The 14652-nt window shown below is 45.4% G+C and overlaps 1 protein-coding gene and 1 long non-coding RNA gene across 2 annotated transcripts in view; both read left to right on the top strand.

Moving 5' to 3' along the window:
* Positions 1-899, top strand: part of DCC (DCC netrin 1 receptor) — a 299985-nt gene extending 299086 nt beyond the window's left edge. Inside the window, exon 29 of the mRNA XM_053448217.1 lies at positions 215-899. Coding sequence (XP_053304192.1) covers positions 215-304 — 90 coding nt within the window. The 3' untranslated portion in view covers positions 305-899. The remainder of the gene's footprint in view (positions 1-214) is intronic.
* A 2979-nt stretch (positions 900-3878) lies between these two features.
* On the top strand, positions 3879-4827 carry LOC128475876 (uncharacterized). The gene is made up of 2 exons (XR_008346921.1): positions 3879-4035; positions 4076-4827. It is a non-coding gene; the product is annotated as an uncharacterized LOC128475876 (long non-coding RNA).
* The last annotated feature ends 9825 nt before the right edge of the window (positions 4828-14652 follow it).

The following is a 14652-nucleotide window of genomic DNA, read 5'->3' as shown; positions in this document are numbered from 1 at the left end:
CATCTCTATATTCGGGGGGATATTAGACCTCTATAATAGCTATTAAGTGCCATTTACTCTGCTCAAAAAAAGATCGGCAGGGGACACGGGGTCTGCAAGGTGTCCGGGACCCCCCTTAAATAAACCATCAAAGTTATTCAATGATTTCTGGAAAATAAACATGTTTCAACCTACAAATTCCAATTTTTGACAATTTGTTGTTGTTTTTTTTTAGGTATACGAGCAAGATGATTTAAGTGAACAGATGGCAAGCTTGGAGGGTTTGATGAAGCAACTTAATGCCATCACAGGCTCTGCCTTCTAATTGCATTGAAGAGGAAATTAACTCCTTAGATGCCAGAGTGCCCTGCAGTTTATTGCAGAGCGATGGATTGTGGGTGGTTCTGGTGACACACAAAAAAAAAGAAAAATAGTGAATTGAATACCCAGGAATATTTGCAGCATACCAGTGTTTTAAAATCCCGCTCATGGATCAACATTCTTTCAAAGAACCTCTGTTACCATTTACTCTACACAAGAAAGATTCGTCTTACCTCGGAGAATAATTCATTACTTCTGACCTGGTTCCTCATAGAAACGGGAGTATCGATTTTTTTATTTTTTGGGGGGGGCTCGGGGACTGATCTTGTTTTCTACAAGATCCAAAAGCCTCTCGGACGCTTGCGCCTCATCGCTATTCCACAGTCAGCGTGTGCTTTGTGACACTGAATATTTGGGATGAAAAACCGAGTATTATTCCATATGTGTGTCTTTGGTTGCCTTTTGGTTGCCAGCTTGGTGAACCATCCAGTGCCCTGTAAAGCTAGTAGGGCGAGACATTAAGAGCTCGCCCCTCCTGCACTCAAAGGGTTTATATCACCAATGTGAGTTTGCCAATTTAAACAAAAAAAAAAACAAAACATTTGCAGAATTCACATTATTTATTTTTCACCGCTGGGACATCAAAAATTCAGTTAATTCTTCCCAACAGCACAAATATCGACACGCAGTTCTTTGAATGCATTTTTTTTTTTAGTAGTTAAGATTCATGGCTGACATCAGACAGAAGAAAGTGAACTTGGATCTGCTGTCTGACTTAAGGAACAGGGAACCGATACAATTTATCACACTGCGTTTTTTTTTTTTGCCATACAGTAATTACCGGCGCGAATGTTAAATAGTCAAACGTTCTTAAAGGCTTAACTCAGGCTATAGACAGTTCTTCCCTTAACAAGGACAGTCAGGGGAAAACTCATAACAAGAGAGAGACAGACAGTAGAGGCACGTATGAGACAGACCCTATCGTCACTTTCAGAGACGTAGCTTGCAGAGAAAGGATCTCCCTCGTGTGCATTCTTGGAGCGATGACCCAAAGGGGTTTATTCACTAAAGATGCAACTCCCTCACTTCATTATTTATCATGAAGAGCCAACACTGTCAAGCTTCTCCTGCAAGAGGGGCAGATCTGGCCCTACATAATGCATAATTTCATCTGGGAGGATCATTTGATTGGGCTAGCCAAGCTCTTCCAGCAGCAGAAGGTGACCTTTGATGGGCCTTCAGAAGCTATAGTGAAGTCAAGTTGCTGAAGCCACAACTCTCCTGACAGCTCTCCCGTTAGTGAATAGCCCTCCAAAAGTTAGAATGGGAGGTTCAGCTCAGCTCTGAAATCCTCCCCTACTGACACCCAAGTTCCCCCAGTTCTACTTATGACACAATGTTAATGAATTCTGATGCAAGAGAAGCCTTATCTGCTTTGGATGTAACAGTGATGCCTCCATTCTGCAGCGAGAATCCAGAGGTAAATCGCCCGGTTTATATAACTGCCTCGGTAGAGAAAAAGATAAAACCTGAAGAGGCTTCTACAACAGCTATTATGGCCGATTAACCTCATTAGAGCAATCCTCTACCTATTAGGATGACTCCATTTACCATCTATGCATAAAAGTGCATCAAACCTTTACCATTCCGGTTGAGCATTAGACAAACGCTTGGCCGTTCCTTCAGATTCCGTTAAACCCCAGAGATCTGCCCGATCGCCTCGGCGTATATATTCTAAGCCAGCCAGGCCGGTCAGGTCAACCGATAGTCCTCCTGCCATAGCTTGTGTGGATTTCTCCAGCTAGCTGGATTCGAGCTCCGAAAGGCTTTTTGAGGAATTTACGATGATTGCGATTCGAGTCCACTTGGAACCAGAACATTGCCAACCGGCAGTGAACGCCTGGCACTCCAGTATTTACTCGATCTTGTTCATGCTCAGCAGATTTACAAAAGACTAACTACCCATTTAGTCCACATTTCTATCACAGTTTTATTTTCTTGTCTAGTTCTGTAGCACTCCATAGTGAGATCTGAACGGGAAATATATTCAGCTCTCTCTGATCATTTGTATCGCAGTCAAACATTTTCTTTCCTTGTTTTGGAAAATGATGGCACAATTATATCCCATTCGTTTAGTCCCATTCTTTTTTAGTTTGGTGTTGGGGGAGTTTGGTGTTAATAAAGTTTGGGTTATTCTGGGTGAAAGTGTTAAAAGTAGCTGTAACCATAGCTACCGGCACGGGAACAGAGTTCTTTTGCGTCAGTTTCCCCGTGGCCAAAAGTGCTACTTTCTGCCTGGTTTTGGAGGTGCTTCAAAAACCTCTAATAGTGGCAAGATCACTTTTCAAACTTTGTAGCTGATTGGCTTTTCCCCCTTCTCTATCCGCAACTACCTCCCAAAAAAAAGAAAATGTAAAAATATAAAATATAGGACATTTAACTCAAAAACGTTCCTGGAAAGGTTTCCAAAAGTCTGCCTCCTTAAAGTACTTTTTGTCTTCGGAACAAGCAAATGGCTTTTCTTGGTTCCAAATCACGTCCTCGTTCCTTCCCCGCGTTGGTTCACCCCTCATGATTAAACTGGTATGGTCCACGTTATGCTGCACATGTCTTCGGTGCAAGAGAGAATGGCGGAAGATTTAATAAAAACAAAAAAACAAACAAAAAAACAAAACATTTTTTATAATTGTAAAGTCGATCTGTCGGTTCCCATCTTAGGGAATTGTCAGAAGTCGGGGGAGGGGAGAGGGAGGGTGTGCTTTTTTATAAGTATTATTTAATTTATTATTTAGTATGTTTCCTTTTTTAGCTAAATTAATTTATCTCTGAAATAGCTAGCGCTGGATCTTAAAGCTGGGGTACACAGCCTGTTTTGTCTTTTTTATAGTAGTGTATTTATCTATTTAATCTTACGGTAAATTCCAGCAATTCGACTGCAAAGCCAAAATCGGTTGTTTTTTCAACTGGCCAATGTGGATATGCTTTACGTTCCGACAGCGCTTTCTGCTTGCGATTGCAGCCTTGCTTCTTTTCACCAAATGCGGCAAATCGGGTGTTAAATAACTAAGGTTGTCCCGGTTATTGTAATTCTTTGCCCCGATCCTTTTCTTCCTAATAACAGAATTGAATTTCCTGATAAAAGGGAGAGAGGGACTGGTTCGGGTGTATTGGGGACTGTCGGAGTGTATTCACTGAACGGTGGGTTTTGGAAGAATTCATTAGAAACCGTCAACGTTAGCTTGGCTAAATGGACCTGGATGATGCATACTTTAATATTTAGAAAAGATTTAACTAACAATTTCTAAATGCAAAACGCGTTGGGGATGGCGCTTTATAGTGCACTGTAAAAGAAACAGGCATTCATTTTTATAAGATTATTCCGTTTTAATAGGTATTTATTAGGTATTTGACCTACTGCGACCCTTCTACCCCCACCTCTTCTATAATCTTGACACCAGGTGGGGGATGCATTTAAATTGTGTAAAAAAAGGAAATCCCAGCATAATGTCAGAAAATACCCATTGGAAATATTAACATTATTATTATTATTATTATTATTATTATTATTATTGTTAGGTGAATGGCAGGGATCAGTGATGCAGACAGTGAGAAACAAGTGAAACCGAGTGGGGAAAAAATTGGGGAGATGATTTTGCCTTAACTCGCCGTTTAGTGAATAAATCCCTAAGATCGTAGATGTTGATGGCTTGAGATGCCTGTTTTCGCCATCCTAGGGTAACCAAAGTTGCCATTGTATCTACAGGCCGACAAAAAGTCCCCTTTTCTCATAGATCTATAGGAAAAAAAATAAAAATGGGAAATCGAGTCAGAATACACCCATTTTCGTCGTCTGGGCAGCCTGAGAGCATGCGAACCGTGCAGGTATATCACCGAACCTTTACAGAACCTTCAAAACCGCTTACGTGGGACTGGAATTTACATCGTAATTCTTTTTTCATCCGTTTAAATGAAAGTTCCAATTTCCACGTAACGTATTTTAAAGTTCGCTGCATGTCTAAATTGGCGGTTTGTGCTGTTACAAAAAAAAAAAAAAAAGAAAAAAAAATCTGTTTGTCCGTCACGGTCCTTTTAAAGTGATTGATCTATTTTTTAAAGCAATGATACTTGTCGTCGTCCTTAATGTACTTAAGAAAACTGTGGCTAAATCTATTTTTTTTAACCGGGAAAAAAAAAAAATGGGTGTACGTCAGCTTTAACCAGCAAAAAAAAAAAAGTTAAGTTAACTCGAGCCAGTAGATTTCTTAAAAATTGTCCAATTTTAGCATTGTTAACATAATTAGATTAGTGATCTCAATATTTAAATGTACATTTTGTTCTCAGAAAGGAAACTTGCTTCTAGTTTAAAAAAAAACTGACTGTTTCTACACACAATCTTGTATACTACTTCAAGGAGAAAAAAAGGGTTTTTTAATGCACTGTAGAACAGTCTCATATTCCTTTTTTTATAGAAATGTAAACCCAATGGTGCATTCTTTTGTTTATTGAATAAAGTTTTTGATACAAAACGTATTGTTCTCGTTTTTTTTGGAAGGGTAATTAGAATGGTTAAAAGAAAACCAAAAGGGGGTGGTGCAGGGGCACTAAGACAATCTGAAAAGCAATAAATACCGTATTGGCTCGGATATAGGCCGCCCCCGTATATAGGCCGCACCCTAAAAGTTTGGTGCTTTTTTAAAGAAAAAGTTTTTTTCTTTAAAAAAGCACCAAAAAACATGCCACTCTGTCCTCTCCCCCCCCGAGATATGCTGCCACTCTGTCCCCCCCGAGATATGCTGCCACTCTGTCCTCTCCCCCCCCGAGATATGCTGCCACTCTGTCCCCCCCCCGAGATATGCTGCCACTCTGTCCTCCCCCCCAACTTACCAGAGTAGACTCCCGGGTGTCTTACGGAGCCGGAGGGGGACATCTATGCACATCGTGTATACAACTCCCGGTGCCGGCACTCAGCGGAAGTGCCGGCACCGGAAGTTGTATACGCGTATTGCGTAGGTGTCTTCCGCCGGCCCTGCAAGACACCCGGGAGTCTGCCCTGGTAAGTCGGGGGGGGTTAAAATGCATCGTGCGGACGTTCACCGGCAACGGCGCATCGCCGCTGCCGGTGAACGTCCGTGCGTTGCGCTTAGACAACCTCCCGTGCCGGTACTCCCTCCCGTGGGAAGTGCTGGCAGGGGAGGCTGTCTGAGCGTATCAGGGAGTAGGATGCAGGTCCCCTGCACCGCTGCGGGGGATCTGTATCCTAACCCCGCTGCCTGCCCGGCGCCCGGGACTGCATGTCCCGGGCGTCGGGCGCTAGACCCCGAATATAGGCCGCACCCCCACTTTAAAGACTTAAAGTGGGGGGAAAAAAAAACGGTAATACACAATAGCGCAATACGTAAAAAAAAATACTAATAATAATAATATTAATTATACAAAATTATTAATATTTGTATTATTATTATTATTAATATTATTATTATTATTATTATGTACAACTTATCTAGACATACTATATGACCAAAGGTATGTGGACACCTGACCATCACACCAATATGAGCTTGTTGAGCATTCTATTCCCAAACCCTGGACATTAATATGAAGTTGGCTCCTATTTGTGGCTGATTTTGGGGAGTTTCTGTAGAGATTTGTGCCCATTCATCCAGTAGAACATTTGTGAGGTCAGACACTGATGTTGGATGAGAAGGTCCGACTCGCAATCAGCTTTCCAGTTTATCCCAAAGGTGTCACTTGGACCAGGTCAGGGCCACTTGAGTTCCTTCACACCAAACTCACTCAGATAGAGCTTGCTTTATGCACAGGGGCGCAGTCATGCTGGAAATTTACATTACGCACCATGCATTCCGGTAAGTAGCGTTCTCCTGGCATCCACCGAACCCAGATTCGTCCAACAGGCCTCCAGATAGTTCATCATTACAGAGAACGTGTTACCCTGCTCCAGAGCCCAGTGGCGGTGGCTTTACACCACTCTAGCGGTCGCTTGGCATTGTGCACAGTGATCTTCGGCTTGTGTGCAGCTGCTTGGCCATGGAAACCCGTTTCATGAAGCTCCCGACACACAGCGCTAGTGCTAATGTTGTTTCCAGAGGTAGTTTGGACCAACGAGGTTTTGTTCACTTCACAATAATAGCAGATACAGAGCACGGGGGCAGATCTAGCAGGGCAGAAATTTAATGAACTGACACATAATGGCATCCTACGGCCACATTTAAAGTCACTGAGCTCTTCAGCACGGCCCATTCTACTGCTGATCTAAAAAACCTAAAAGGCATAAACCTTCAGATTCCCATAATAATGACCAATAAGTATTCCTCATTGTCTGCACTTATAGAAGACTTTAATTACCTTTGCCTCAGGCCCATTGTCTATCATTAACCATGAAATTGCATTACCTCCAGATCCTCCATCGTTGCAGTCTTTAGACCGGCCCAAGTGTTACTGGGTTATGGAACCCGAGCAGATTGTGCAGCGCGCTCCGAATAAAAATTGCGTAAATACGCCAGTACGTCCATTAAAACCATAAAGCTTTATTGTTCTTCTACAGAAACATAAGAGCAAGACAGAGAATCCACATCTTACTTATACTATGATTCAGCCCATACGGGCGAAACGTGTAAGACACGGACTCCTTGTCTTGCTCTTTGGTTGTAACGGACGTTCTGGCGTATTTACACAATTATTTTTCGGATCTGCTGATGTTGTTCTTTGATTTGGCGTCGGAGGGGAACCAGAGCGGCTGCACCCGTTTGAGGTCTCGCTGTAGACTGCCCATATGGGTAAGAGTATTGGCTATTCCTAATTCATACCACCACAAGAGTTTTGCTATAAGCATTCCATTATGTTTTTTCCATACGCTGGTTGTGGACTGTGGTTGAGTAATAAGACGAGCTGATGTGATGTCATATCCCGGAGCCCAGCAGCGAGAACGACGGCTGCGGAGATGGAAAAGTTTATTTTTCTTTATACATTTACAAATGTGTGAATATTTCTGTATTTGCCGTTGAAGCTGTTATGATGTTAATTATATTAATTAATCTGAAGCTGAATCCGATGACCTCATTAATAGGAAATTTTGGATTTTAAGCATCTTGCTGACATATAATACACTATATATCAAGGTGCTGATATTTAAGGTTTTAAATATCATTTAAATAACACTGGAAGTAACATCTTCTGTTAATGGAAACCCGCGGTTTAATTGTTTGTTTCGGTGATACATTGTGTCCGGCTATGACTTGCCCTTCTGAAGATAAGTTAAATAGGGGGTGATATTGTAATGATACAGTTCTTAAAAGCTGCTTTATTCACTAAACAGATCCAGGCTGCAAATTCAGTAATGCCCACTCGCCCAGAAATACACACTCAACTCACAACTCACATACACTCGCCTGCAGACTTGAAGCAAGTCCAAATGCAACCAACTTGTGGATTCATTAACCCACCAGTTTCTTTTGAGTTGCAGAAACCCTTAAAAAAGTAAAAATAATAATAAATAAATAGAAACAGGGGTCCCTCTGTTAACCAAGGTTGAGGTGGAGGGAACAAATGAGTTGATGGGAGGATGAGTGTCAGGGTCCTCAGCAAGGACCCAGACGAAGCGACTCACCTGAGTACCCGCCAATGGCGGGCACCAGCTCCCACGCCGCTGCCGTCCTCACTGCTGCTCCGTCGGCTGCCTCGCCGTCTGCATTCAGAGGCGCGCACACGCGCCCCCACCTCCCTTTGTGGATTCCTGAATGGAGGAGGCGGGGAACGCGCGTCAACGACGTTACGCACGGAGGCGGAGCGACCCCTGGTGGTAGCTTTAAAAACCAGCTCTGAATATCATTCAGTGCTCAGTTATTGTGTTGTACAGAGCTCTATGGTGTTACTGCCTATCTATCTGATTCCTGTTACGGAACCCTGGCTATTGAATACCGTTTATGCTGATTTCTCCATTCCTGACCTTTGGCTATTGAATACCGTTTATGCTGATTTCTCCGTTCCTGACCTTTGGCTATTGAATACCGTTAATGCTGATTTCTCCGTTCCTGACCTTTGGCTATTGAATACCGTTAATGCTGATTTCTCCGTTCCTGACCTTTGGCTAATAAATACCGCTTATGCTGATTTCTCCAATCCTGGACTTTGGCTATTTATTTCTGGACTTGCTGCCCTCACCGCCGTGAGGTATCCTGCATACCGGGTTCCTCATCCCGAATTCCCGACATAATAACTGAGCCAGCATGGAACCCGCAGGATTTCCGGATCCGATTACTGCTCTCACACAACAATTAGCCAACTTCCAACAGACGCTCCAGGAGATCCAAACCGACCAGCGCCACCTGAGACAGGAGGTACTTCACCTTCAGGTACAACAAAATGCACCTCCTGAACAAGCTCCTGCTAATCCACCTGCTATAGCACCTCCAGTTGTTGAAGGCGCCACTGCTCTTGAGCCACAGATTCCTCTTCCAGAACGGTTCTCGGGAGAACGGAGTATGTATCGTGCTTTTATAACTTCATGTGAGATCCTGTTTCGTCTGAAACCCCGGACGTATCCAACTGATTACATCAAGGTACACACGGTTATATTCCTGTTATCCGGTGAACCTCAACTTTGGGCGCATCACCTATTGCACAGCAATAGTTCAATATTGGACTCTTGGCATTCCTTTCGTGAGGCTTTAGATTCCCTCTATGACGACCCTTACAGGGCCTCCTCAGCTACAACTACATTGCGGGCATTGAAGCAGGGTAGGCGGCCGGTGGAGGAATACATCTCGGAGTTCCGACGCCTAGCTCTGGAATCAAACTGGAACAAACCTGCTCTACATGACCAGTTTCGATGGGGTTTGTCAGAAGCTATTAAAGATGAACTGGCACGCACATCTATCCCACCATCCTTAGAAGAATTTGTACGCCTGGCTACCCAGATCGACAGAAGGCTACGAGAGAGGCGAGCTGAACGCCAAGCCACTAGCTCCAGTTGGACACCTGTGGGGAATCATCCCGGGGTCCCTTCTCCTCCCACGGAAGAACCTATGCAGATAGGTATTGTTCGGGGCCCCCTCTCGACCGAAGAAAAAGAACGTTGTAGAGCCTTGAACCTCTGCATGTATTGTGGCAGTCTAGGCCATCTATTCAAAGACTGCAGACTCCGTGCCCGCTACTCCAAGGGTAAGGAACCGATCGTTTTGCTTCATACCAGTTCCAATAGACATCCTTACCTATTGCCTCATCTGTCTATCTCCGTATCTTTACAGTGGATTAAAGGCACAGCCCGTCTCACAGCCATGGTGGACTCAGGAGCCAGCGGGAATTTTATCGACATCAAGACACTCCAGACTCTGAATATCCCTACACGTCTCAAGAAGAACCCGGTAGCTATCCAACTCGTGGACGGAAGTCCTCTCAAGACCGGTCCTATTGTTAAAGAGACTGTTCCTTTGATCCTTCAAATAGGGAAGGGTCATACCGAGACCATCCAGTTCGATGTTGTACCCTCTCCAGTGTCTCCTCTCATTTTAGGTCTCCCTTGGCTCAGGAGACATAACCCTCTCATAGATTGGGAGACTGGTATACTTCAGTTCTCCTCCTTGCATTGTACCAGTCGCTGTCTTAAGACTACATCCATCTGTCTCACACAGACTGTTTCCCTCCAAGAGATTCCCCTTCCCTATCAACAATTTAAAGACGTATTTGAGAAGAGAAGTGCTGACAAATTACCCCCTTCAAGACCATATGATTGTCCCATTGACCTCCTACCTGGTGCTACTATACCCTTCGGCCGTATTTACCCTCTCTCGGAACCTGAACTTGCTACCCTGAAAGATTATATTGAAGAAAATCTTGCGAAAGGTTTCATAAGACCTTCTACTTCCCCTGCTGGGGCTGGGATCTTTTTTGTTCATAAAAAAGATGGGGGCTTGCGCCCATGCATAGACTACCGGGAGCTAAACAACATCACAATTAAAAACCGCTATCCTTTACCACTCATCCCAGAATTACTGGAACATGTACGATCTGCTAAATATTTTACCAAGCTTGACCTACGCGGGGCTTATAATCTGGTGAGGATACGCAAGGATGACGAGTGGAAAACAGCTTTTCGGTGTCGTTATGGACATTTTGAATATCTTGTTATGCCGTTCGGCCTGTGTAATGCCCCAGCCACTTTCCAGCATTTCATCAATGATGTATTCCATGACATTTTAGACCATTTTGTTATTGTGTATCTGGATGACATATTAGTATTTTCACCGTCCTTGGAGAAGCATCGTGCACGTTTGCCAAGTTCTGACCCGTCTGAGGACGCACGGACTATATGTCAAATTGGAGAAATGCATGTTCGAGGTACAGAGAATTGAGTTCCTGGGATATATTCTGACTCCAACCAGTATAGAGATGGATCCCAAAAAGGTTACGGCAATTCTCAATTGGCCAGCTCCTACAGACCGCAAAGGAGTACAGCGGTTCGTCGGCTTCGCAAACTTTTATCGCAAATTCATTCGCAACTTCTCACGAACCATACAACCGATTACCATCCTTTCTTCGAAGAACCAAAGATTTATTTGGACTGAGGCGGCCCAAGGGGCTTTTGACTATTTGAAGGAGAAATTCGCCTCGGCTCCTATCCTTCAACTACCTGTTCCTCAAAGACCATACACACTCGAGGTCGATGCCTCTGACACTGCTGTAGGGGCTGTCCTCTCTCAAAGACAAGACTCAGATGGGCAACTTCACCCTGTAGCCTTCTTTTCCAGAACGCTCTCACCTGCTGAGAGAAATTACTGTATAGGCGAACGTGAACTGTTGGCCATAAAATTAGCACTGGAGGAATGGCGACATCTTCTCGAGGGTACTCTTCACCCCATCACCGTCTTGACGGATCATAAAAATTTAGAGTACCTACGTTCGGCCAGACGCCTGCAACCTCGACTAGCAAGATGGTCACTGTTTTTTACCCGGTTTCCACTACATATCACCTATCGTCCAGGGTCTCGTAACGGCAAGGCAGATGCCCTATCCCGGATGTATGAATTAACCTCGTCATCCTCAAATCAAGACACGGTTCTCTCCCCTAACCATTTCCTAGCTGTTACCCACTCAGTATGGGATTCTGTACGTCAACATTCCAGAGACATTAATCCCTCTGAGATTCCCGGGTTACGTTACCAGCACGGTTATTACTTTCATAACAACCTCATCTACGTTCCACCTGAAGACCGCCTACAGATACTACAGTCATTCCACGACACCCCTGCCGCGGGTCATGGAGGTATCAAACAGACCCTCGATTTGATACAACGGTCCTTTTGGTGGCCTGAGGTAAAGGAAGACGTTGCATCATTTGTATCCTCCTGTGTTCCCTGTGCCCGTTCCAAGGAGATGCACAAGAGACCTGCCGGTCTTCTGCAACCGCTGCCGATCCCCTCAAGACCATGGACCAATATCACTGTAGATTTTATCACAGATTTGTCTCCTTCACACAACCAGTCTACAATAATGGTGGTAGTCGATCGCTTCTCCAAAATGGCTCACTTTATCCCCATCAATCACCTTCCCTCCGCTGCGGAGACGGCCTCTCTGTTCATTCGAGAGGTATTTCGCTTACATGGTCTGCCTACTGATATAGTATCTGATCGCGGCTCCCAATTCACCTCTCGGTTCTGGAAGGCATTCTGTGAACAGCTGCATATACAACGGTCTCTTTCCACGGCATTCCACCCTCAGAGTAATGGTCAGACCGAGCGTACCAATCAGACATTAGAGCAATATCTACGCTGCTTCACCACTTATTTACAGGACGACTGGGATCAGTACTTACCTTTGGCTGAATTCGCCTACAATAACCACATTCATCGCTCCATCAACATGTCTCCTTTTTACGCCAACTACGGATATCATCCTTCCATGCTCCCGGGTTCCCCCATACCATGTGTTGTTCCTTCAGTTTCTGAACAAATCATCAAGCTTACTAAGACGTACGAGATGCTGAGGGAGACGCTAAAAAAGACTCAGCTACAACACAAATTTTTTGCCGACCAACGTCGTTCCGATGCTCCTGCATACCACCTGGGTGATAAGGTTTGGTTATCGACTAGACACCTTCGTCTTGACTGTCCTACAAAGAAGCTGGGTCCAAGATACATAGGACCTTTTCGCATCTCTCGCCTTATCTCTTCTCTGGCCGTGGAGCTCGAGCTACCCAGCACTATGTCCATCCATCCCGTGTTTCATATCTCCCTCCTTAAACCATGGTCTGCAAACCCATACCCTAATCGTTGTCCCAATCCTCCTGCTCCAATTATAGTTAATGACGTTGAAGAATACGAGGTCGAGGAAATATTGGACTCTCGACGTTTCCATGGACGCTTACAATACCTGATCCGTTGGAGAGGATACGGTCCTGAGGAGGATTCTTGGCAACCAGCCAATGAGGTTCACGCCCCTGATTTAGTTTCTGCGTTTCACCATCACCATCCTGACCGCCCTAAACCTGCTAGAGTCGGAAGGCCTCCCCTCAGGAGGGGGTACTGTCAGGGTCCTCAGCAAGGACCCCGACGAAGCGACTCACCTGAGTACCCGCCAATGGCGGGCACCAGCTCCCACGCCGCTGCCGTCCTCACTGCTGCTCCGTCGGCTGCCTCGCCGTCTGCATTCAGAGGCGCGCACACGCGCCCCCACCTCCCTTTGTGGATTCCTGAATGGAGGAGGCGGGGAACGCGCGTCAACGACGTTACGCACGGAGGCGGAGCGACCCCTGGTGGTAGCTTTAAAAACCAGCTCTGAATATCATTCAGTGCTCAGTTATTGTGTTGTACAGAGCTCTATGGTGTTACTGCCTATCTATCTGATTCCTGTTACTGAACCCTGGCTATTGAATACCGTTTATGCTGATTTCTCCATTCCTGACCTTTGGCTATTGAATACCGTTTATGCTGATTTCTCCGTTCCTGGCCTTTGGCTATTGAATACCGTTAATGCTGATTTCTCCGTTCCTGACCTTTGGCTAATAAATACCGCTTATGCTGATTTCTCCAATCCTAGACTTTGGCTATTTATTTCTGGACTTGCTGCCCTCACCGCCGTGAGGTATCCTGCATACCGGGTTCCTCACCCCGAATTCCCGACAATGAGGTCCAACTAAACACCCTTGTGGTGTCAGCAAGAAAGTTCCCTGACCATCACCTTGGAAATAAAATCCCCCACTTACTTTTAGGGACCATCCAGTCAAGATCAAGAAAGCTCTTGAGTTCATATCTTCGCCCATAAAAAAATCTAAAAGCTAAACAAAAAGAAAAACACAGAAGCTTAAACAAACATACATAACAAATGCCCTTCCAATGGAACAGATACTACAATGAGAGCTGGTTACACGGGGGCATGTTTTATCTGCCAAGCTGATGTATTACATCCTCCACTGACTTGGATTGAAGTTTATTACTCTCCTGTGTGCCTCTCCAAGGGTTCATTTGGAACTTAAACCCTACCCCAACTGGCAGGGTATGGGGGGGGAAATAGATGCTTTCTATGCCAATGATATTTTTTCCCTTTTTTAACCCCCACCATCCCATCTGATAAGGGATGAGGGCCATAGGAAGAGGCAAAGGATGAGAACCTCACATGTACTCGCAAACAATTTGCGTATTGGTGGGTGTACATGAGGGCATGTGACTGAAGTTGTCTGATCAGCTTACTTAACCCTTGACGTTTTACTGAATACATCCAATAGTTAAATACCGTATTGGCCCGAATATAGGCCGCACTTTTCCCCCCCGCTTTAAGTCTTTAAAGTGGGGGTGCGGTCTATATTCGGGGTCTCGCGCAGGCAGCGGGGTTAGGATACAGATCCCCCGCAGTGGTGCAGGGGACCTGTATCCTACTGTCTGATACGCTCAGACAGCCTCCCGTGCCAGCACTTCCCACGGGGGGAGTGCCGGCACGGGAGGTTGTCTAAGCGCATCGTCCGAACGTCCGCACGATGCATTTTACACACACCCCCCCGACTTACCAGAGCAGACTCCCGGGTGTCTTGCAGGGCCGGCGGAAGACATCTACACAATACGCGTACTTCCGCTGAGTGCCGGCACCGGGAGTTGTATACACGATGTGCATAGATGTCCCCCTCCGGCCCCGCAAGACACCCGGGAGTCTGCTCTGGTAAGTCGGGGGAGGGGGGGGCAGAGTGGCAGCATATCTCGGGGGGGGGGACAGAGTGGCAGCATATCTCTGGGGGGGGAGAGGACAGAGTGGCAGCATATCTCGGGGGGGGAGAGGACAGAGTGGCAGCATATCTCGGGGGGGACAGAGTGGCAGCATATCTCGGGGGGGGAGAGGACAGAGTGGCAG

Source organism: Spea bombifrons, chromosome 1 (assembly GCF_027358695.1).
Source record: "Spea bombifrons isolate aSpeBom1 chromosome 1, aSpeBom1.2.pri, whole genome shotgun sequence".
Taxonomy (NCBI): Eukaryota; Metazoa; Chordata; class Amphibia; order Anura; family Pelobatidae; genus Spea; species Spea bombifrons.
This window is presented reverse-complemented; position numbering and strand designations above follow the sequence as displayed.